The sequence below is a fragment of the Mycosarcoma maydis genome, chromosome 3 (assembly GCF_000328475.2).
Source record: "Mycosarcoma maydis chromosome 3, whole genome shotgun sequence".
Lineage (NCBI taxonomy): Eukaryota > Fungi > Basidiomycota > Ustilaginomycetes > Ustilaginales > Mycosarcoma > Mycosarcoma maydis.
Genome location: NC_026480.1, coordinates 668,642 through 691,668, shown reverse-complemented (window position 1 = coordinate 691,668; position 23,027 = coordinate 668,642). Strand labels below are relative to the sequence as shown.

Here is a 23,027-nt window from a genome sequence, read left to right as displayed (position 1 = left end):
TCACCACACATACACAAAAACTGAGCACTGAAACCGTTGGATTTTATATTTGACAAGAAGAGCACATCGTGTTTGTTGATTCGCCATTGCTTCATGCGGTTGCTCATCGCAATCATGGTGACCATGCGTGACAATGACCAAGGCGCAACGTCGACACCACACACACACACAAAAACTGAGCACTGAAACCGTTGGATTTTATATTTGACAAGAAGAGCACATCGTGTTTGTTGATTCGCCATTGCTTCATGCGGTTGCTCATGGCAATCATGGTGACCATGCTCGACAATGACCAAGGCGCAACGTCGACAGACGCATCACGCAGTCCGTCCGCTGACGAGCCAAGGTCCGATTCAGGTTTGATTAGCGGAGATACAAAGCTAAGTATACGATCGCTCGATCGATCGATTGGCAAGACCACAAGATGCACGCATGCTGAGCTCCATGCGCCACCCAAACGCGCCTAATTTCCAGACGCTCCTTGGCGGAATTTGTCAGGACACGCCGACGTGCGCAGAAAGCAAGACATTTTGGTTCGTTTTTTTTTGTTTACTCATGGTGGATGCCGCTGCCGTTGCCGACACCCATGAGCATGTTGGTGGACATAGAAGGCATCGCAGTGGTAGCACCACCGCCGCGCTGAGGCATGCCCCTCGTCTTCTTGGCCAGCCGGTCGTCCGAGCTATCCGGGCTGTGCAAGTCGTCGCCATCGAGCTTGAGGCCGTTCGAGCCGCCGCTGCCACTTCGCTGCATGTCACGCTCGGTAGGCGAAGCGGCAGCTGAACCGTTCAGGTCGTCGGCATCGTTCCAGGAACGCTTCAACCCAGACACCTTGCGAGCTCCGTTCACCAATCCTCCGTTAGCAGCACCACCAAGGTTGGTAGCGCCATACGGGTTTTCAGCATGGCCGACGCTGTTGTTGAGCGAGATCGGAGCCGATTGACGTCGGTCGCCCACAGAAGGTCGCGCCAACTGCTGCGCTGCGGTCATGGGGTACGCCTGCTGCTGCTGCTGCTGTTGCTGTTGCTGTTGCTGTTGCTGCTGCTGCTGCTGTTGTTGTTGTTGCTGTTGCGACTGCGCGTATGTGGGCGACGCGGTGCCGTGGTTTGAGAGGCTCATGTGCATCTGAGTGGCGCCATTGTGCATCGATGAGGGCGAGGGTTGAGCGGTAGTGGGAGCCGAGGCGTGGCCCTGGTCGTGCGAGCCGGTCCAGCTGCCCAGGCTGCTCAGCCCACTACTGAACGTCGACGTGTCGCCGTTGGATGGAGTGGTGTTGGCGCGCATGAGCGGAGGTGCTTGCGACGTGCCGTTGGCGCCCGGGCTAGGCTGACCTCCGGGAGCTCGCTGACGCTGAGCCTGTCGCTCTTGAGCGGCAGCAATGACGGCAGCAGTTCTAGGGTAGTTGTCTGGATGGTAGAGGAACGACTGGATGTTAGGCTCAAAGAGAGGATAGAGCGCATCGGCGATACCGTTCTGCTCGGCGAGCTGCTTGGCGCGTGCAAACGAGATCCAGACACCCTTGAGGTGCATAGCGCCCACCTTGACAACGATTCGTTCCTTTTCGTTCTTGAGGATTCCGTCTCGCTTGCCACGCGACATGCCGCAGACGTTGAGGAGCTTGGTACCGTTGATCATGTTGTTGTCGTGTCTACGAGCCACGCACACGCCACGGGCATCGACCTGGAAGCAGAGCGTACCCTCGTCCTCCCACAGCGTGGTGGTGACACGGTGTCGTCCGGCCAGCGGGAGCTGGGTCGAGTACTGGGGGGCGGTGGTATACGAGGGCGAAGTGAGGTGCGCCGAGCTGTTGAGGTGGCTGTGGGCGCCGTCGCCGTTCATAAAGTAGGCCGAAGAGTGGGTGTGGGTATGGGTGGGCGTGTGCGATCCGAGATGGTGGCTGCTGTAGCCATAACCGGCGTGCTGTCCGTGATGCATCATCATGCCATTGACGCCAGTGTGATAGGCGGTACTGGTGGCCGAAGGCGTGGTGGGAGCCGTGGCAACGTGGTGAGCGGTACCGTTGGCATAGCCATAGCCGCTAGCATATTGAGAGTACGCGTTGTGGCCATAGGGACTTGGGCTGCCGCCGTAGACAGGGGCTGCAGGGTAGCCATAAGGCGACCAGCTCGAGCTGTGGCCACCGTTGACCGGGCTGGTGAGCGCGCCGTGCGAGTGAGTGTGGTGAGCCGAGTAGTGGTGGTGGCCAGTGTGATGCTGAGTGTGTGCCTCGCCGTACATGGAACCCGAAGCCGAGCCAGGAGCGCTGCCGGAAGCCGACGCAGGTACGGAGCCCGAACGCACAGCGGAATCGGCAACAGCAGCTGCGGCGACGCCAGCGTCTCGGCCGGTCACGCCGGTGGGAGCGGGCGAGTTGGCGTAGCTGCCATTGCCGTGGCCGTGGTGGAGGGGAGAAGCGGTGGACATGCTGGAGAGAAGAGTTGTAAGAAGCTAACTATAACGCGTCACGCTGATGCTGCGTTCGATGGGAGGTGACAAGGGCAAGAGCGAAGCGGGAGCAGAAAACGGTAGATCAGACAAATGCAGAACTAGAGTCGGGGACTGGCAGCTATGAAGCAAGCTATGAAGCAAGGGTAGAAAGGAGGGTCAAGGACGGAACCGTTGGATTCCTGTATAGACCGCCTTCTCGAAAGGGATGAGAAGGAAAACGCGGAAGGCTGAACGCGTGCGCGTGCGCGGTTAAGAAAATAGGGTCAATGCTTGTCCAAAAGAGGAGAGATACAAGGAGCTTGCTTTTTCTGAGAAGGACTACGAGACCGACTGTGTTTGAGATCGAAGAGCTTGGAGAGGAAGCCGACAGATGGTCCGAATCCACGCGAAAGAAGGGAATTCCAAAGGGAGATGCAAGGGTGGTAGCTGAGAGCGAGAGACGAAAAGGTGCGAACAAGGCTATGTCACGAGTGGACTGTCCAAGGGTGCGCGTCAAGTCGAAAGTAGGCGTTACGTTGAGAGGCAAAGACCAAGACAGAGTAAGCCAATAAGAAAGACCTTTCCGGTCGCGTCCAGAGCGAGAAGGGGCGAGAATTGAAAGGGTGGAAATCCGACCGAAGCTTGCGAGCAAAGGAGATCGCAATGAGACGAAGGAACCCAAGCTGTGCCTTGAGCAACAGTGATGACGGAGACAACGAAGGACAATGGACGATGGAGGATGACTGAGAACCGACGATGGGATCGTTGAATTGAGGATGACGAGCAGAAGGGAGGGAAAAAAGAGATCAGAGACGAGGCAAGCACTGGAGAAAACGACACGCACTTGCAGATTGCTTTGCTTGTTAGTGGCAGCCAGACAACGCAGATCCAGCAGACAAAGCTGGAAGAAGGCAGCAGCACCGAAGCACGACGAGCAGCAGCAACACGCAGAAGCAAGCGCAGGTGCAGCTCAACAAGAGCAGCTCAAAGACCAGCGGCAGGCGGCGGCGGCGGCGAAATGCAGGGTGAAGAAGAAGAAGAAAAAAAAAAAGGAAAAAATTGTCACTCGTCTCAGTCACAATTCAAAGTAGACGCGAAGAAGGGGGAAGGAAAGAAAAAGAAAAGAAAAAAAACGAACGGGCATAATCCGACCAAGAAGGCGTGTCACAGCTCAACTGCCTTACCATGCGGGTTGCGACATGATCACGCAGGGACAGTAGTTACAATAAAGGAAAACAGTAATAGTAATAATGGCAATAACTAGCAAAGCTTTTTAGCGTGTTCAGCGCTCGGCCAGGCCGGCTTACAGGTCGAATAGGCTGCTGCCGCTAACTAGTCATTGCAGGTGCAGGTGCAGGTGCTCGTGCTCTTGGCTGCGCTGACGTGCACTGCCAAATTGGCTGGCACTGGTCATGCCTCTGGCCAGACCTACGCAAGCCTCTGTCTGGTCTGGCTTGAGCATGTTGCTGAGTCGACTCCATTACAGTGGGAACCGAAGCTCTCGTCGCCTTTTCCATTGTCGCACATCGCACGCGCGTATTGGCTACACCACGCACGCACATGCATGCATGCACACACGCACACACGCACACATACAGTACACGCATGTACAAGCTTGAGCTGACGCTGTCGAGGTCTACCATTCTGCCTCTTGCAGGGGTTGATGACAGGTGATCTGCCACCCTGCTTTGCAGCTCATCTGGCGTTTGCAGCGCTACGTACACCTTTCTGTTTGCTACGCAGGTCCAGGACATCTCTCTTGGCTTGTTGAAGCCCACGTCTTGTCCTGGTCCAATATCCCTGTTCGGGTCTCTCAGATCGTTCTCCTGTGAGCAGCCGCTATGGGTACATTGGCTGTGGCCCAATCACAGGACATCGCCAGCAGACAGCGTGAAACTAGAGAGGAAACGGCGGAAATCCGAGCTGAGAATATGATTTGTCTGAGAGAGCCTTTTGTGCGTTCATCTTTAACCAACGTGCACCTGTACAATACACATCCATTCAGAGCCGAACCAGCGCCGGTCCACCTTAATCCGTAATCCAAACCTAAACAAAGTTTTTGATTTTGAACCCTTGCTCGGCTTTAAATTGACTAACTACAAAGACAGTATCACTGAATCGTATTTGCTTATTGACGACCCTTTCACAAATCTATTGAACAGTCACGCACGCATTTCGAGGGAAACACTCTGAGACATTCAAGTGGTGTGTGCCAGCGAAACCCATTTCCAACGTCCTCTGATAACCACGGCTTGAGCGCCTGGGGTTGCCATTCGGAACAAGCTAATTGCTCTCTCCTCTTGGCATACGATAGGTCAACGATAGGTCAAATGGCCCATCTCTTTTGTGTCTCTCTACCTTGGCACAACTCCCGGCACGATGCGGCCCGACGAGGTGCTTGTGTGCCTGTTCGTCACCTGTCCCCCCCCCCACCTTTCTCTTCCAGTGCTGCGCTGGATTTGCTCATTAGACGTACGTCCTGTTCACGCAACTGCCGACCTTGATGGCCTTGGCCCCCAAAATTTCGTCGTGCCATTTTCGCTCTCCGTCGTGCGAAGTTCAGACCCATTTGGCCGGTTTTTTCGCCTTGGAAATCAGCACAAAATCGTCCGTGTATGATTCGCTGGGTGGTGATCACGCGGAACTTGCCGAGATTCGCGCTCATTCTTGCTCACTCGGCCAAAGTGACAGACTTATGAGCTTCTGCACCCGCGCACAGTCACGAATTGGCAAGCAAAAGTCCAACTTGGTTCGTACTCTCTGCGTGTGACACTCATCACTGTATCGGATCTGGTTGCCACTCGTGACTTTAATTCTCTTTCCTCTTTCTCCCTCGCTAGCACATCAGCGCGGTTTATTCTGCAGAAAAGGTTGGTCAACAGCGTGACGTGACTTGGACTTCATCGCACAGCCAGAGGCAACGGCGCAGCTGCAGGACCAGGGCAATCATGCCTTATCTTGCTTTGGATGTCCAAGATATCGCAGATCATCCCGCGGCTATGTTGCGTGACTTGGAATTACTTTCTTCCCTCCTAAGAAAAAATCTGGCTCAGCAAGTGCCGCAGTCCATGTCCCACGCTAAAGCGAGTCTCTTGGCCGCTCTTCCTCCGAAACCCACCGCAAAATGATTCAGACTGGGTGGTCACAGCATTCACGATTTCACTATGTGTCCGCGCCGTCTTTCTTCTTGCACTCAAATCGAGTGTCCTGCTCGATTCGCCGAGTCTACACTAGCAGAGTCAGAGCGGCCAAATCCGACCGATACCACATTCCCTCGAGTGAGACGCGACGTCGCATTCGATCTCTGTTTTGGAAGACAAGGAAGTCCTCCGTCTTGAACTCAGCCAAACGAGGAGACTGCGTCTGCACCCGAGAGTGAAGCTGCAAATGCGGTCAACAATCATAAGTTAGTGGCACCTTCGCTAGTCGCCACGAAAACGCAGAAATTTGCGGAGTGCAGCGACAAACCGCACAGCGCGGGACGCATCTGCGTCACGACTCAGTTCTGTTTCAACCTCAGCCGAAGGAGAAGAAGACCTGCAACGCGGGTGCCATGGGAGGGCAGCAGGACCCTGCTTGCCGAAAAGCGATTCTGTCTGTTGCCTTTTCAGATGCTGAGCAACGCAGCTCTCGCCGTAACAGTACAGTACCGTACAGTCATCAAGGGATAAGCTCGCAAAGCGTGGCCATGCGAGGTGGGCTACGAGACTAATCGGAAATGTGCGTCTGGCGGACGGATATGATCTATCTTGTTTTCGCATCGAATTGGCAGCCTCTTTGCAGCTCTGAGCTCGTGGCATTCTCGCTTACTTTTTTAGTCCGCTTTGACCTCGCACTCTTGACTTGAACATACCGTTAGGTGGCAGAGCGTGCGCATGACAAGCACCAGCACGTTCTGTCATATCTTGATTCGCCCCCGCGCGCGTCTAGCCTCGCGCAATCGCATCGACACTCTAGAATTGCACTTGGGGGTCGGTCGGAACGAGCATCTCCGTCGCTTGCTTTTCGTCGGCACGGAGCGACTTAAAGCGCCGAGTCGAGAACCACGATCAGGCTCGGATTAAGTTAGATCGACCTGTTCCATCGATCTCGCTTCTGGACACACACACACCACAGTCTCCTGCATTGCAACCGAAGACGCGAAACTTTTTTTATTTATTTATTTCCCTCTGATAGGAGACGTCGTCCTTGACAGACGCAGGGCTGTCGAGCATTCTTCGGAGAGTCAATTGCGAGACCCGACGCATCGTGTATGTCGCTCTACTTGTGACTGTTCAAGTGGTTGGCAATCCGTCTTTTCATATGCCTTTGGATGGGTACATTGGAGTAAGGACAAACCAGGGTTCAGCAGTCGTGGCTGCGGAACTGCGGCTCGACCCCGAAACTGCGCTTTTCTCTTGATTGGGCTGGTCAGTGCGGCCCATGCTGTCTGCATCTCGCTTAGTTTCGCCTTGTGCGTTTTGAGTTTTGATTCTGTCGTGCGTGATGTGGTGATCGACGACCGGCAGAGAGAGGGTTTTGTTTGCAGCTTTAATTGTGTACCATTAAAATCCACTACGAAAAAGATGCACACAAAAAACCCTGCACCCAAATCAACCAAAAAATCAATTGTGATTCAGGAATCAGTGACACGTCGGGTGAGCGGGTGAATCCATGCAGCCTGTGCGTGGCACACCACACAGTGACAGGACAGACAGTCGTGAGTGTCTCGATCGTTACGCCTTGCGCCAAGCTTGCAGAACAAGATTCGCTGCATTCGCAGTGTGCGCAGGCGTTCGACTGACTTTGAGCAAAGTCCAAGACGTCAGCGACAAGTACACCTGCGCAACGCCCGATGCACATGCCAACCGAGTAGCGCAACCCACACGTCGAGATTCACGATTCTTGCATGACGCAACACTCACGGCTCGAATGTGCCCGAAACCACATCATCTGCCCTGCATCAAGCATCCACCCTCGTGGGCGTCTATACCGAGTGCCGTACGCCTCTATGCATCTCGAGCATGCAATAAACGCCCTCATGCGCTCATTAGCCCGCCCCAAACGCTCCACACACACGCTCTAGCAAACGCATCCTTCGAGATCCACTAAACGTCGCTTCCCGGCTCACAAAACACACAGTCGAGACCATCAAGGATCAAAGTATGATGATATCATTCAAACATGCATGTTGATACCCGCTTCCACAGTGAACGAGCTACTTTCTTTTCTTAGGCGACGCGCCGTTCGCCACCGCTACTGTCGGTACCACTGATGCACCAACGCCCACCGTCTCCACGGCCGACAAGCCATTCTCGCCTCTCGTTCCACTAGTTAAGTCGCTCGCCTCGTCCTTCTCCAACGCCCACTGCCTTACAGCATTCCACACCTGCGCGCGGCGTCGCTTCACAGCCGCCAGCCTCGAACGAACCTCTTCGAGCCTCTCTACATACTCGCGTGAATCCGCTGCGAGATCGTGCAGACACTCGAGCGCCGCTAGCACAATCGATCGTTGTTCGGGCGCCGGCAACATTGTTGTTTCGATCACCGCTTCGTTGGCAGCTTCTTCCGCGAGCCCTGAGTGCGCACGCGCAGCTTGTGTGGCCGGCGAAGCCGGCACAAAGATCGGCTGTCCCATGTCGTCCAGTCGTGGAATCGCGAGTCCTTGCTTGGTGACGAACAGCTTGTCCAAGTGAGACAGAGCCGGGTTGTCAGTGATCGAGCCAAACACAGCAGACGCACCGTTGCCTTGCTCGCCACCGTGGTGCATGGATCCTTCTACATCCGAGCCATCAACATCCATACCGTTGACGCCATTCTGGTGGTCAGAGTGCTCGCCCTCGTCCGCTTCGTCGCACTTGGGCTCGGGATCTTCGTTCCATCCACCGCGCTCCATCGCAGCCCAGCATCGCCCCACAGCACGCCCGACTACTCCTTCACTTTCGATCAGATCCAGCGCGGTCTTGCCCAGAGCAGCAATATGAGGGTTACGGAACGTGTGACGAAGCGTATGGCTTGTCAGCAACTGTCGAGGCGTGATTGCTGGCTTGAGAAGCGTTGGAGCGAGCGAGGTGGATGTGAGGTGTTCAGGCCGTTCCAGCCTGGACCCGCTCGCACCCGCACCCGCACCCGCTCCCGCACCTCCAGCGTCGAGTCCCAGCTCGGCATCGATGCGCGCCGCCTCTGACAAGTCGGATGCCAAAAGTCGACCACGTGCATCTCGTCGCGCGCTGCTCGGCGCATCGCCCAGGATCAGCCCGTTGCGAAGCGCCGGAAACTGCGCCAACATGCTCTTGTCTTCCTCTGGCATCGCTGACAGCAGCGCGCGGATGCTGTCCTTCTGCATCGCTTCCACACGATGTCGCACTCGATCGCCAATCTCCTTTTCCATCCGCATCTCTGTCCAGCCACCGAGCTTGCCGCGCCGCACCCAACGTGCCCCCTTGTCGCGCGAGAGCTTGTTTCCTCGATTGCCGCTACGATGCCCGTGGCGTCGCTTGCGCTCTTCCGCGATGAGCAGAGCCTCTTCGTCCGAGTCGGAGCTGTCAAGCTCTTCCAGCGCATCTTCGCCTCGACCATGTGGGGAGATACGAGGCAGAGAGGCGCGCTCGATCCTGCTTTCAAACGGTCGTTCTGATGGCTCGCCACGGATGCTTGAGTCTGGAACGGGAAAGTCGTCAATGTCGATCATGGTCGTCGAAGCGAGTGCGTTGCGAGGCATGGGCGCAACGCGACCGATGGGGGATGGCGGCGAAATGGGCTTGCGGCGGTAGCGGCGCGACGAAGAACCAAGTCCATCTCCGCCAGCATCGTCGGTGCGTTTGCGCTTGGACGAGTAGTACGAATCATCAAAGTAAGACTTCGAATACGAAGGAGCTGGATGGTACGCTTGCAGCGACAGCGGCAGGGGTGGATTCAGATCCTTATCCTCCTCGTCCGTCAAATCGACACCCAGAGCGCCGCCTACACCATAGCAAGAGTCCGAGTCTGTGTCTGTGTAGTACTGAGGATGATCGTTGCCCGGCAGTGAGAGCCAGATCAGTCGAGCCTCTTCGTTCTCGCGAGCAATCATCATCTCGCGGTCACGCTCCGATTCGCGGATGCGCTCGCGCTCACGTTCTCTTTCACGCTCGACGCGCTCGAGCTCGCGTCGACGATCTTTCTCGCGAGCCCGCTGCTCCCGGTCCTGGGAATGCTCGGGAGGATGTGGTCGATCCTTGGTCCGTTCTCTCTCCAGACGTCTCTCTTGACCCGAACGAGGTGCAGCTGAGCCGCTATTGACCATTCTCGAACGCGCGCGCTCCACTTCTGTAGGTCTTGGTACCGATACGTCATCCCTCTCCACCGTCGCGCGACGCTGCACCTCTTCGGGCGTTGGAACCTCCAAGGTGGAAGCATTGGCGCTGATACGAGGTGTTGCAGATCGTTGACGCACCCGAGGCGACTGCAGCTCCGCCGAAGGCTCCGGAGGCACTGCAAGCTTGGCGCTCTCCAATCCTTGTTTCTCTGCCGGCTCTTGATCCTCGGTTTGGATGACGACAGAAGTAGCAGGCTCGGACGGAATCGCTTCGGGCGCTTGTGTTGCGCCTGTATGTGATTGCTCGTCGGCCTCAGCCTGCGGCTCGCTTTTGAAGTGAGGTGGTGACGGAGCAGACTCCTCAACGGATGCCTTTAGCTCTTCTTGGTCTTCGACTGCAAGCTCCAGAGCTGGTTTCACCGTTGCTGGAGCCCCGAGGTCTTCTGGGAGCGCGGGCGCCTGAACTGAGTCGTCTACTTGCATGGGCTCCGAATCAGGAACAGCAGGCGCCTGCGTATCGTTGACCGTCGGCTGGGCTGAAACTTCAGCCTTATCGTCGATTTCCATGTCGGCTGGCTCATCATCTCTTGAAATGGTTTCGACGGTGGCAGCTTCATCAGGGGTATGTTTCGAGTGCGCTTCTGCCGGTGGCGGACTGGCGGCGGCGACTGTTGGATCCTCCAAGGTCTGCGAACGCGTCTCGTCCTGTGTGCCGTTACTTTGAGTTTGGCCTGCGGTTGCTGTGGCGGTTGTGACGTCTGACTCAGGTGCTGCTGTCTCAGTGAGCGCCGGGGGTGTTGGGTCTTTGGACTCTTGTGGTGCAGTTGTCTGTGCTACTGGCTCTTGAGGCTCAGCTGCCACATCCGTTGGTGCAAGTGAAGCGGCTGTTTCAGGAGTCGGCTTGGGATTAGTCGACTCCAGCGCCGGAACCTCGGTTGGGTTCTCTTCCGAGATGGAAGCTGGTACAGGTTCAGCGGAAGGCTGTGTTTGTTCCGAGGAATGCTTTGCGGACTCGGCTGCTTGCGATGCCTGTACGCTCGAAGCGACTGTGTCTTCAGCAGTTACTTGCGTTTGAGATTGTGCTTTGGTGTCAGCTTGTTGCTTCTCGTCGCTGTCAATGATGGTGCCGAATGGCAGCTCTGCAGTCGTCGGCTGGCTTTGCGATTCCTGAGCCGGCTCGGCAACAATGGCGGTGGCCAGCTGTGATGGCGCAGCGGCATCGGCAGCTGGTTCAGAAGGTCGGCCTTCACATATTTCGCCCTCTTCCTCATCGATGATCTCGCCCTCCTCTGCCTCGTCGTCGGATGGCGCCTTGGTCGGAGCGAAAACAGCCTTACCAGTCATAGCGCCTGTCGCGGCAACAGGGGAGAAGCTCGTCTTCGGCTCCGTCGAGCCTGGCTGCGCCATGGCGGATACTGGAGGGAAGGTGTGAAGTGGACGTCTGACGCGCGATTGTTCCCGTTGGACTTCCGGGGAATGTGGGTTGAAGACGGTGCTGCAACGTTCCAGGCAGACACAGCAGCTTGACGCGGCCAAAGAGAATCAAATGCGGCGCAGAAGAATGAGGAGCGAGAGTAAGAGATAGAGAGAGAGAGAGAGAGAGAGAGAGAGAGAGAGAGAGGAGAGGAGATGGGTGTGTGCAAAGGCGAGGGTTTGGTAATGCAAAAATGGGTGAGGGTGAGAAAGGGTACGGATGGGAAGACGGAGGGTTGGCTTGAGCTTGGTTGATGATGTTCTCCGCTTTCGAAAAGCGTCCTGGCCGCTCAATTGTGCTGGACGACCACAGATGGCAGACTCTGAGAGGGCGCAACCGCATCCTTTGCTGGTTTCGCCGCTTCGTAATTAAATAATCGTGGATAGAGTCGTGAGCGTCTCGAGTCGTGAGACGCGTGAATTCCGTTACCCGAGTTCACGTCCATGGTTGGTTTGCAGTAGTGTCAGCATCAGCCTGACTAAGCAAAATTTGAACTAGCATTCACGATTCTTTTTTGGAAGACTTGCTTTCGCAACGCCTTCGACCCCTCCGATTGTTGCCGCGAGTGATCTCCCATCCAACACGTCCAGGCCATAGTTAGGACATATCACCATTCGACGTCCAAAATGGTCGCAGCACGGAGACAGAGGAAAGCACAAAAGCTGCAAGAGCAGCAGATCTCCAAAGCGCTTATCGAGGCCAAACCAGCTGCCAATCACCTGTCGTTCGACGATGACGATGATGAGATTGCCAGCGCCACTCAGGGCGAGCCTCCAGCCTCAAGTTCGACGGGACCTACACAGCCGACTGAAGGTCTAGAGGATGACAGTCAAGATGATGACGCCCCCATCGAAGTGGTGAGCAACAAGACATCACGGAAGCAGGCTTCGCAGAATTCGGCCAAACTCAAGGCATTGGAGAAAGCGTAAGTAGCGCAATCGACAAACGAGCAGACTCGAAACGAAAAACAAAACGAAAATGTATCAGCTGACACATCAAGCCTCTTGTTGACACGACAGCGAAAAAACAAAGCGTCATCAAGCTGCCGAGCGGAAGAGGCTGGAGAAGCAAAAGCAGAAGGAGGCAGCCCAAGCGACACCAACCTCGGAGCCAGCTGCAGATGCCGTGGAGGAGCAAAGCCTCGCTGAAAACAGCGATGGGATCAACGATCAGAGCGAGACGAACGAAGCAGGTCCATCGAATCGACTGGATCCCTCGCTCTTTGCCGAGGTCTTCTCTCAACCAGTCTCCGCACCGAGATCCATCTTGAAGAAGCGTTCAGCAGAACAAGGCGCAGACGAAGTAGCCAGGCTTCAAAAGGAGAGGAGGCTGAAGCGCAAGAAGCAGAGAGCAGGAGGTGTTGTTAAAGGCAGAGATGGCATGCCGATGAAGATGGCATCTGACGGCACAGTGCTTCGTGCGCTCAGCACCTCGAGCAATCACAAGACGAGCTTTGACGATCTAGACGAATCTCAACCCGACGAGCCACTCGATGAATTGACAAGACCCACAAAGCTCGATCCTACCGTCTCACTGCCGAACGCCAAAGCGAGAGCATTTAAAAAGCGGACTTTGGCAAAGAAGGGAGTTGCAAAAGCATCTGCTTCCAAGAATGGATCCAACGCAAACACGAAAAAGAACCAAGACGATCCTCTTGGACTCAACGATCCCGCCTTCTTGCCCGGAGGAGAGTTCTACCATCTCATGAACAAGGGCAACAAGTCTAAAGGCGCAAAACAGGGTCGCCAGCAAGAGCCAACTTCTGCACGTCTTGCCTTCCGCGGTGGCGGTGTACGCAAAGATGCAGTCTCTGTTCTGCGTGCACAAAGCCGTCGCGGACCTTCGCTGGGCTTTGCGCGAAGCCAGCAAACCTCGGACGATGATGATTGAGAATCTTGGCGCGTTCTAAAATGGTCCTTTTCTCCCGCTTCCAACACACAGCATATTCATCCGCACAATTGTACTTGTACTTCTTCATCTAGTCCTTTATGGCAGCCGCGACCATGGCAAAGGTTGCTTTGAAATGTGCGTCTGCTCTTTTCAGCGTGACTCAAAGACGGTCCATATTGGAGGGAAACCCAGATGAGGACCCTTTTGCAAGACTAGCGTCGCCTTTGAATGCAGAATGTAGCCCTTTACGAAGCCTTGGTCGATCATACTGGCCACCACGGCTTCGACATCCGCTGGCTGCAGTGAAGGGTCTCTCCAAGCAATTCGCGCGGCGGAGAGCAGAATGTCGAGTCGCATGGTCGGAGGAGCCGCTGAAGCCTGCGCAGCTCCGTGCGAGAGAATCAGGCTGTGTAAGATTGCCATCATAGAAAAAAGTCAGGATGGGTAAGTTAAAGGCCTTCCAGTCAAAATTTCCTGTGAATGGGAGGACACTCACCACTTGCGTGCCAGATTGCGCCAAAGGCTGATCTGCAGCTTTTCCTTCAGAATCAAATAGAGCCCTCGCACTCTGAACCAGTCCATATGTTGGTCGAGTTCTTCGAGTGCTGCGGCGGCTTGCCCACTCTTGAGGTAGTAAGTCAAATTTCCAAAGACGGGAGTCAGATTGGCTGCGTCGAGGAGAGAAGCCTGTGGGTATCTGCCAAGGATCAGGTAGGTGGCCACGAGCGGAATCAAGATTGCTCTCTTGTTCTTCAAGTTTCGGAGCGTGCAATTGTCGAAGGCCCAGTGCAGATGGGTGGATGCAGCTCGGATGTTGTGCTGAAAGAGACGAAGACGTCCGAGATAGTAACGATAAGTAACGCGATCCGCTTTCGAGTAGCATTGCTCTCCGGATTCGTCCTTGATACCGTTACTGCGGGCAAAGGTGCGGTTGACCTTGAGCGCGTTTTCGACACTGCCAAGCACGGTCTCGCAAAGACGAGTATTGTTGAGCTTGAAGTACGCCTTGAAGCTCAGGTTGGCTAGCATAAGCACTGCGGCGCGTTTGGTCTCGGAGCCGAAAGCTAGGGTTCGATCGTTGCCGGTCATACCGGCTGCCTTGGAGAGCCGGCCTGCTGCATCGGTCGTCTTGCGCTTCCGTACCGAATCTGTGCGCTGATCAACAGCCATTGCGAATGTTACAAGACTCGAAGCGAAGAAACGAAGGCTTGGGATGAACCATGTGGTATCTGGCAGCGAAAAAAAGGTGGAAGCACGCGAGTAGACGAGTGCCCACGAATCGTACGCACGATCCCAGTCGGTCGGATATGGAGGTTCAGTGCCAGGCGCAGCATACTGAAGAGGAGCGTGGTCGCGCACGTAGGAGAGCAAGTCGGCGACGAGCGTTTGAAATCGATCCGAGTCCGTCGGTGCAGCGGACACTGGGATTTGGCCAAGCACCCAATCTGCGAGGTCGCGCCGTGGCTACAAAGGAACAAGCAAGTAAGGAGATTCAGATTTAGGATTAGAAGCATGCTTAAGTATCCATATACATATACAACACTTACGGTCTTGTTGAGATCGTTCTGCAAAGCAAAGAAGGTGGTTGGGTCTATGCGAAAGGCGGCAAGGAGAGAGCGCGAATCTTTGGCATAGTATGCGCTCTTAATGGTAGCTACATGCTGCTGCAGAGCAGCCATGACGATCTGTTCTCTTTGCTTTGACCGTATATGTCAATCTGATAGACCAGAAGTTTGGTGCAGCGGTTATGACGGTAGCATGGTGTGCTTCAAAAGGTGGAGGCGTTAGTTGGCCCAAGCTCTGAAACTTGCTTGAGAACCCTTTGGCGGGCGTGCGTGAATCAAGCACGATTAGTTGGCCCGATTGTAATTTTCCAGACCCGATCTGAACCACAGGCAAGGCAGCTCGGCTCCGCTTGGCAGCGGGAAAAAGAAACAATCACAGAATACAGGAAAAAAATGACGATGAGTCGTGAGTGCGGAAATGCGACTTGAACGAGCTGCGCTTAGCGCTGAGCAGATGAGGCGAGCTGCTCTGCGCCGATGCTGGGAGTGAGGGAAATTATTCGTGATTGTCCCTTTTCTAGGCCAATTCTGTGGGACGAGTCTAAACTCACGACTCACGACTGAAACAGCGGACAGAGAGAGAGTGCCACAGTCACGAGTCGTGAGTGACTGCTACAGTAAGCGCTACTTTTTTGCGACAGAGTCACGAGTCGTCTGTTGCGAGTGTGAGCGTCGTTAGCTCAGGTCAGGTCAGGTCAGGTCAGGCGGACTGTTCCCAAATCACACGAATCACGAATCGTGAATCACAGTGTCTTTTTTTCTTTTTTGGCTGGCCGTTCCAGTCAGACAGTCAGTCACGCACTTGCACAACGTGAGCCAAGAGACAGTTGTGAGTCTGTGTCTGTTTGTCTGTCTGGCACCATTTCCTGGTTGCTCGTGCAAGCTCTCCTCGGCATCGCTCCCTCCTCCTCACCCACGCGCGTCTTGGACAAGCTCTGCTTCTTCCTTGGAACCGTGACGGTTACGATCTCAGCTAGTGGGCCATCTCGCAGACCTCATCTCTCAGCATCGAGAGCCGCACCGGACGCTATCATCATCGGTACATTTTAACCGTGCAGCTGCGCATCTCGGTCGAGTCAGCTTCTCTTTTCCCTTTTCTGCAGCTACGATTTGCGTTGTTTCCATTAACATTTCACAGAACAGACCTGATCACCTCACACCATCTCGCTTTCGACTACGCCTCCGATCGAACTCGACAAGCGTGACAGCGTGCGTTTGATCCTCTTTTCGACCGCCTTTCTGGCTGGCAACATCTACATGGTCCTGATCAAGAGCCCGACTCTTTCAATCGACACACACATATGAGCGAGGAACGGGCAGGAGAGGCGGCGGCCGCCGGTTCTTCTCCTTCCGAACAGTACGCGGCTAGCAACGCTGAGCAACATGTGGATGCTTCCAACGCAGACGGCGCTCCTGCTAGCCAGCATCTAGATGGTGCTTCGACGCAGTCGACTCAGCAACCCGTCGCATCGGACCCAACTTCAAATCATGATGAAGCGTCGCAACCCACGATCACGGCATCCACGTCGGAGCGTGACGTCGAGTCCTTGACCGCTTCGCACGATCGCTCCGAGTCGTTGTCGGACAACAATGCTAACACTGCCGCAGCGCTTAGCTCAGCGACAATCTCCTCCTCCTCACCTCAGCTGGCCAGTCTTCCTGCCAAAAAGTTCACATCGCTCAATGTCAACAAGCGTTTTTTGGAGAAGGCTGGTCCCAGCACCCCCTCTGTTCCTTCCCCCGCCACCCTCAAGCTCGGCACCTCGGTCTCACCCTTGCCATCGCATCGTCTCTCTTCGCCATCCGCCACCTCTCGCTTGACATCTGCAAAGCTTTCCAGCGTCCCCAAACCTCAGCCTGCAGGTTGGGCTACCACCAAACCGCCCACGGCAGCCACTCCCAAGACGACTCCATCATCACAGTCTCTGGCGGCCGTCCCTCAACCGCCCGTCTCTGGTCCCGCCTCGGATGCAACTCCTGTCTCCGCTGCTGCACCTGCAGACCCTCTGCCCGCACAGGCATCCGCCCCTTTGCCAAAGGCAATTCACAGCCCTAAGCCCTCCAATCAATCAGCATCGCAGTCTTCAAACGGTATCGCAGCTCCTTCCGCCAATTCAGCAGCTATTCCCTCACCGCGACTGGTCAGCATGGGCAGAGACTCATCTAGACCCGGCTCTGCTGGGCTTGACAGCGGCTCCGGCCAAGGCAGAGCCAGTCCAGGCCTTCGCAATGCAGCGCTCGGCGCATCCCTACGAACCCCGAGTCCCGCCAACGTTAGTCGTGCTCCCTGGGCCGGCGTCAAGTCCAGCCTGTCATCCAACCCTCCTTCCACCACACGAGGATCCCAACTTTCCGACTTTCCCACTGCTGCCGAAGCGGCGCGTGCTAAGCAGGAGCAAGAGGAAAAGGCAGCCGCCGCAGCTGCCCGAGAGGCTGCCAAACAGCAAGCCGCTCTCCAGGCTCTTGATCGTTTCAGAGGCACATCCCTCGGTTCAGGAAAGCATTGGGACGAGATGGAGGACGAAGATGGCGGTTTTCTTGGTGAGGTCGTCGAATTCGGCGACGGATCGCAATACAAAATTCCCACATCCAACGATGGCTCACGAGGCGAAGCCGATGATGGCCCGCCCGTCTCCAAGGAGGAGCGCTTCAAGGACGTCACTCATGACCGCAGCTGGCCCCAGCGTAACCTGGCACAACCTGCTGCGACCGCATCAAGCGATCGTGTAAGACCAGCGGCTGGAACAGCGGTTGGGCAGTCCGCCGCATGGGGCCCCATGAAGAATCGCGAGTTGGCTACATCCTCTCCAAATGAATCTGCACAAGCTACGTCTCGTCCCTCTCGCTCAGAACAACGAGCCGAGAAGGTCATCATTCCCACTACTGGTGCCTCCGTGTCGCTGCGCTCGCCAACGGAAACTAGGGAACCATCCGGATTCTCGCACGGCCGTGAACGCAGGCCTGGACTGGGTTCCGCTCCTTATGGCGGCCGACAAGACTCGTCAGGACCTCCTCCAGCTGTTCAGGCTGCCTCGGTCCAGGCTGCACGGGCGTGGGGTCCCCTAGCTCAGCGACAGGCCTCGCTCAACCCTGGATCTGCACCACCGGCAGTTGCTTCTCCCACACCTCCATCCGCTGTTGATACGAGTGCACCGCCTGCACCCACCGCCGCTCCAACAGCACCCGAGCCAATGAGACCTGTTGCGCCGCTGCCATCTGTACAATCTCAACAGCCTCAACAGCCTCAACAGCTTCCAGAGCCTCAACAGCCTCAACAGCGACAGCAGCGGCCACTAGAGCTCCCACGTACCGCGCCACAGCCAGTTCGTGAGAGACAGCCACTGCCGGCTCGGGAGCCTCAGCCCTCTGCTGTCGGTTCATTCAGCACAAACAGCCGCCCTCTACCTCCTCATCTTCTCGTTACAGGCTCTGGAGACCGTCGTCCACCCGCACAAGCGCAATGGAACAGGCCGCTGCCACCTCACCTTGCGCAGACTCTACGTCCTGCTGCGCCTGCTCAATTTTCTGACGCAGCCGGTCGCAAAACTTCCCATGCATACGAGGAGACGCGTCGCACAGAAGCTCCCGCTGCGCCAATTTCAGCAACGTCCGTGGGCAACGCGGGTCGACATCAGCTGGATAGCGAATCGATCGCGTCTCACTCGCAACAGCCGCCACAGGTGCGCGCCGATGCGCAAATTCGAGCACCGTGGGGTCCTAAGGCGATGGCTCAAAGCAGGATACAAAACTCGGCGGATGCACATGACCGTCATCAACCTGCTGCCTCGACGCAAACCCCACCTGCACCTGAATCTCGACAAGAGGAAGACGTTCACGCTGCTATTGAACGCGCGCGAAAGCGCCGCCAAGAGGAAGAAGAAGCGCGACTGGCCGAGAAGGAGCGTGCACGAAAAAAGGCTCTCGCGATCGAGGAGAGGATCAGGGCAGCTGAACAGCAAAAGCAAGCCGAAGCACAAGCAGCGGCTCAAAAGCGAGCAACCGAGGCAGCAAACGCTGCCGTCGCTCCTCCCGAAACACCCTCTCTGAGAAAGCCTGGTCCTGCAGACAGTGCCGCGTCATGGAGAACCGCGCGACCCGGCAGTGTGACAACAAATCCCGAGACTGCCAGACCTCGCCTGCCGCAGACTTCGGCGATGCCGACCGGCCAAGTGGACGCAGCACCGATCACGGGCTCTGACGAGAAGATCCGTAACAGCAGAGTTGCCTCATCGCCGCGCGCACCTCGGATCGAAGACGATCGCAGCACAGTTCAACGAGAGCAGCGAGAGCAGAAAGTGACGCAGTTCAAGGATCAGCAATGGCAAAGAGGCGCCATTGTTCACGATGCGATCGCCCGACCTGCTCTGCCGCATCTCGAGAACGAAGCGCGGTCCGCAGAGTTGGCCGCCAAAGCACAAGCGACCGAGGCCCCGAAAACCATCCTTTCCAGGCCTGCCAAATCGCCTCCTGCGCCCTCTCCTGCTGAAGTTCGCCTCAATCACGCGATGCCGCCTCAGGGTATTGAGTCAAAGTCGCAGAGGAGCATTCCCTCAGCTACAGACCGATCCGTTTCAACTACATCTTCTGCATCAAGGCCTAGAGAGGCTGCGCCACGAGAGAGATTGCCTCGCGTCGCAGCGACCGCAGCCGCAGCCGCAGCCGCAGCCGAAAAAGCTTCAGTGCCGATTCCAGCGCCAGTGCCAGTGCGACTGTATCCTATCGTGCCCAAGGAAAGCCTCGAGACCAGACAGGAAGCCGCACAAGATGCACCACCCGCCTGGAATCGCTTTGTGGTTCACTTGAACGGCAGCCGCGCACGACCCAAGCTCAATCGTTACCAGCAGAAGCAGCTCTTCGCCAGAATTGCGGCCATGAAGGCGCCCGGACGATCAGTATATCCCCTCACGTGGGATCCCCCTCTGCCCCACCTCTCGATCAAGACGCTTTCACGTGATGACCAGCTGTTCCCTAAACGTTATCACCGCGGTAGCGTCATCGCACCAGTCAAGATTCCGTCGCGCGTTTTGCCACGTGGACTTTTGTCGATTGTGCCACAAGTCATGTCGCAAGGTGCTGGCGTTGGTTCTCGGAAGCAGGCCCGTTTCGATCTGACTCCGCGTTGGTCTGAGGGTCAGAGCACGTCTGGACTCGGTTTCCAGTTTTCAACTGGCGCACAGCCATCGAGCCTGTCACCGGCAAGTCAGATTCAGGTCCGTCTGCCCGGTCGTCACGCCACCGTTGTCCAACCTTCACCTGCTAGACACTTGCCTGATGGCATGCAGACTGCTGCCCCCGCTGTGGGTCGACGAAGCCATCCCGTCGATGCGACCACGGACGCTATCATCGGCGAAGTACTCTCGGCCGGGGCACCGCAGCCTTCATATGACGATCGAGGCAAATCGGCCTTCCATGCAGCATCAGCAGCAGCGCCCGGATCTCTCGGCCCTCTCGACTATCCGCAGAATGGCTACTCTGCAGACGCTTTCGGATCTCACAATGGGGCTGGCGGCTATCGCGCAAAGGGCCCTCGTGGATCGAATGCCGCTGTTGCCTTTTACGACGATCGCCAAATCAGCACGCCGTCGCCTGTTTCGTTCATGGTCAGCAGCGAGATCAAGGCCGACACAGGTGGTGCACGGGGCAGCCCTTCGCCCTTTGGTATCCCTGGATCTGCGCGGCCACCGCAAGCACAGACCCCTGCCAGCGCTGGTTCGATGCTGCCATCTCCTAGCATGTCGACGCAAGGGACATGGGGCCAGAGTTCGCTCACGTTCCCTGTCCTCGAGACGCGCTCTTCGAACCTGGCAGACCGTGACCACATCAAGAGCGTGTGGTCGCTCGCCACCAACTCTCACGCCGGCGAGACGCAGAATTCGCTCAAGGACATTGGAGACGACTTCTTACCTTCTGCATTGCCTATGAGCGTTCACGACTTCCGTGCAGACGATGGGCACACGAGAGGCGCACAGGAGGACGGCGACACGTGGGCTCCTTTCAACCGTTACCAGCAGACACAGTACGGACGCAGTCAGCATGACATGGGCACAAATTCACGCGACCTCTCACCGGTGAATCACCGATCCAACGGTTTCGATCCAACCTCGCGCAGCCCAGCACTGAGCCTGGATGCCCCTACCGCAGCTGTGGCACGCGCCCGCGAGACTGGCCAGCACTATTCGTCGGTACCACAGCAGGCTTCAAACGCTTATTCGCCTCTAAATGGCGGAGCCTACGGTGGACACCAGACATCCTCATTTTCCCCGCGAGAGCCTCAGCAGGACGGTGGAAGCGGTCTAAATCAAAAGGGCTTTGGGGCGTATAGCGGCTACGGAAGCGGTGCATCCGGCAACAACAATCTGTCGAGTATGACAACCGATGCGCTGTATTCTAACTACAGTGGAGGGTCCATGACGCCGAACCGGCAGTCGTATGGACAATTTAGCTCGCACGCTTCGACTGCACGCTCGGCGCCTGGATCGCCGTACAGCGGCATGAGCCGTCACGCGGGCAATCTCAACAGCGGTGTTTCGAGCTATTCGCTCTTCCCCACCAGCAGCAGTGGTGGCAATGTCGGTTCCAGGAGCTCGCAGACCAGCAATGCAATGGAGGGACTCGGTGCCCTAGACGACACGTCGTTCGGCACGGGCAGAAGCCAGTTCTACGGCGCTCGAGGCTACCAATCGCAACAGCAGCAGGCGAGCCAGTCGAGCTCGGCAGGTGGCTCGGGCAAGTGGCCCAGCTCGGTGAGCGGTGCAGGGTCGAACAGCAGCATCAGCGTAGCTGGTAGTGTGCTGCGACCTGCAGCGAGCGTGTTTAACCCGTCGAAGTACACTTCGCAGCGGTCATCGCCTTCACAGCAAGCTCGGATGGGACAGCATGTGTTACCCGCATCGCAGCAGCAGCAGCAGCAGCAGGCGCACCATCACGCACAAGCAGACTACTCGCTGGATCCGACGTCGAGCAGCAACAGCGGTGGTCCGATCGACCAACGTGAGAGCAGTCAGTACAGTCAGACTTCCACGGGCAGTGGTGCGTATGGTACTTCTGGTGCAGGCTACAATGCTTTTTCATCCGGTGCAATGTGGTAGAACAGGCTGCACGCTAGGCGATTGTATTCAATCTTGGGAATGTGCATGTGAAACTGATGCGACTTGCTCGGATTGGGTCTGTGTGTGAACAGGGATGGTGCAGACGCACGTTTGTCGACTAGCAGCAAGTGAGTGATTGTTGGGTGGCTGGTACAAGGCGGAATTTCTCAAGAATGGCTTGCAATCGCGAGTCATGTAGCATCTGCTTAAGATGCGTTGATCTTGGCTCTGGTGTGATGGGACTGGAGTGTCTGACCGTCTTTTGCTGGGTGGCGAGAAGGCGTCCATCGTGAATACCACATGGGTTGCAAGCAGCTATAGCGGGGTGCAAGGATGTGGTGAGGACGGGGAGGACACCAGGGAGAATATGTGGATGCTGTGACTGGTGACGCTCGACTTGAAGCAGGCACGAGCGTCTTGCACGTGGCGTGTTGTGGCGATCGAGTCGAAAGAGCGCCAAGAATCTGACGCGTTCAGGATGCAACAGGCTGTGCTGGTATCAACAGCTGGATCACGGCTTGGTTGTCTGGGATATCGGGAATTTGGGCACGACATGAAACAGACTACCTTGGGCGGCTTGCGAGAATCACTGTACGTGGATTTTGACACTGCGCACGTCCGAGAAGCGTGAACGCGTCAAGTGATGGAGGATGGTTCTACTAGGTGATTGCGGCTCATCGATTCGGTCTATGGACAAGTTGTTCAAGGCAAGGCACAAGTGATGCGAGCGGCTGAGTGCTGGCAGTTGGCGATTCTCATGCACATTGACAGTCGCCAAGCACATGTCAGCGCAACAGCAGCGCAGTGCGTGATTCGAAACGCATCACTTAGAGCACCGCACCACACCAACTGTTGTCAATCCACCACCGACGCAGACCGACGCAGCGACCAAGTTGTGCGCTCGCCAGGTCGAGCCGAGCCAACTCTGCAATTCACGACTGTTAATCTCAAATTAGCGCTCTCGACACAGTCCCACAACCACGTGTCAGCCCAAGCCTGCCGAATCGCACCCTCTTGCGACGCCATTCGAGCATGGCTCAGAGCACACACGACCCCGATAAGCACAAAGTGAACGTCCATGTCCGTCCACCCACGAATCCGCCGTCAACGCACTACCCTTTCGTGCCGCCCTGTTCCTCTTGCTCCTCCGTTCCCAATCCCGTGTCGCCATATCGCTCCTCAGCACAGCGCGACGACGTTCAATCGCTCTCCATGATCTGCTTACAAAAGTCCACCCACACTTCATGACTAATAGCGGGTCCGTGTGGTTCAACGGCGAAAAGTGTCAAGCAGGACATGCATGTTTT

The 23,027-nt window shown here is 56.4% G+C and overlaps 6 protein-coding genes across 6 annotated transcripts; 3 read left to right on the top strand and 3 right to left on the bottom strand.

Annotated features, from left to right (window-relative positions):
- Positions 1-549: 549 nt before the first annotated feature.
- UMAG_15042 (uncharacterized protein) lies at positions 550-2,424 on the bottom strand (the record flags this gene model as incomplete). The annotated part of the gene is made up of 1 exon (XM_011389841.1): positions 550-2,424. The coding sequence occupies one exon, from the start codon at positions 2,422-2,424 to the stop codon at positions 550-552; it is 1,875 nt and encodes a 624-aa protein (XP_011388143.1).
- Positions 2,425-4,806: 2,382 nt separating this feature from the next.
- Positions 4,807-5,437, top strand: UMAG_01661 (uncharacterized protein; the record flags this gene model as incomplete). Its single annotated transcript, XM_011389343.1, has 3 exons — positions 4,807-4,899; positions 4,991-5,176; positions 5,339-5,437. 3 exons carry the CDS (start codon positions 4,807-4,809, stop codon positions 5,435-5,437), a joined length of 378 nt encoding a protein of 125 aa, XP_011387645.1.
- Positions 5,438-7,624: 2,187 nt separating this feature from the next.
- Positions 7,625-11,110, bottom strand: UMAG_01660 (uncharacterized protein; the record flags this gene model as incomplete). Its single annotated transcript, XM_011389342.1, has 1 exon — positions 7,625-11,110. The coding sequence occupies one exon, from the start codon at positions 11,108-11,110 to the stop codon at positions 7,625-7,627; it is 3,486 nt and encodes a 1,161-aa protein (XP_011387644.1).
- Positions 11,111-11,803: 693 nt separating this feature from the next.
- UMAG_01659 (uncharacterized protein) lies at positions 11,804-13,067 on the top strand (the record flags this gene model as incomplete). Its single annotated transcript, XM_011389341.1, has 2 exons — positions 11,804-12,102; positions 12,197-13,067. The coding sequence occupies 2 exons, from the start codon at positions 11,804-11,806 to the stop codon at positions 13,065-13,067; spliced, it is 1,170 nt and encodes a 389-aa protein (XP_011387643.1).
- Positions 13,068-13,217: 150 nt separating this feature from the next.
- On the bottom strand, positions 13,218-14,746 carry UMAG_01658 (uncharacterized protein; the record flags this gene model as incomplete). Its single annotated transcript, XM_011389340.1, has 3 exons — positions 13,218-13,473; positions 13,564-14,531; positions 14,615-14,746. The coding sequence occupies 3 exons, from the start codon at positions 14,744-14,746 to the stop codon at positions 13,218-13,220; spliced, it is 1,356 nt and encodes a 451-aa protein (XP_011387642.1).
- A 1,187-nt stretch (positions 14,747-15,933) lies between these two features.
- UMAG_01657 (uncharacterized protein) lies at positions 15,934-21,720 on the top strand (the record flags this gene model as incomplete). The annotated part of the gene is made up of 1 exon (XM_011389339.1): positions 15,934-21,720. The coding sequence occupies one exon, from the start codon at positions 15,934-15,936 to the stop codon at positions 21,718-21,720; it is 5,787 nt and encodes a 1,928-aa protein (XP_011387641.1).
- Between the last annotated feature and the right edge of the window lie 1,307 nt (positions 21,721-23,027).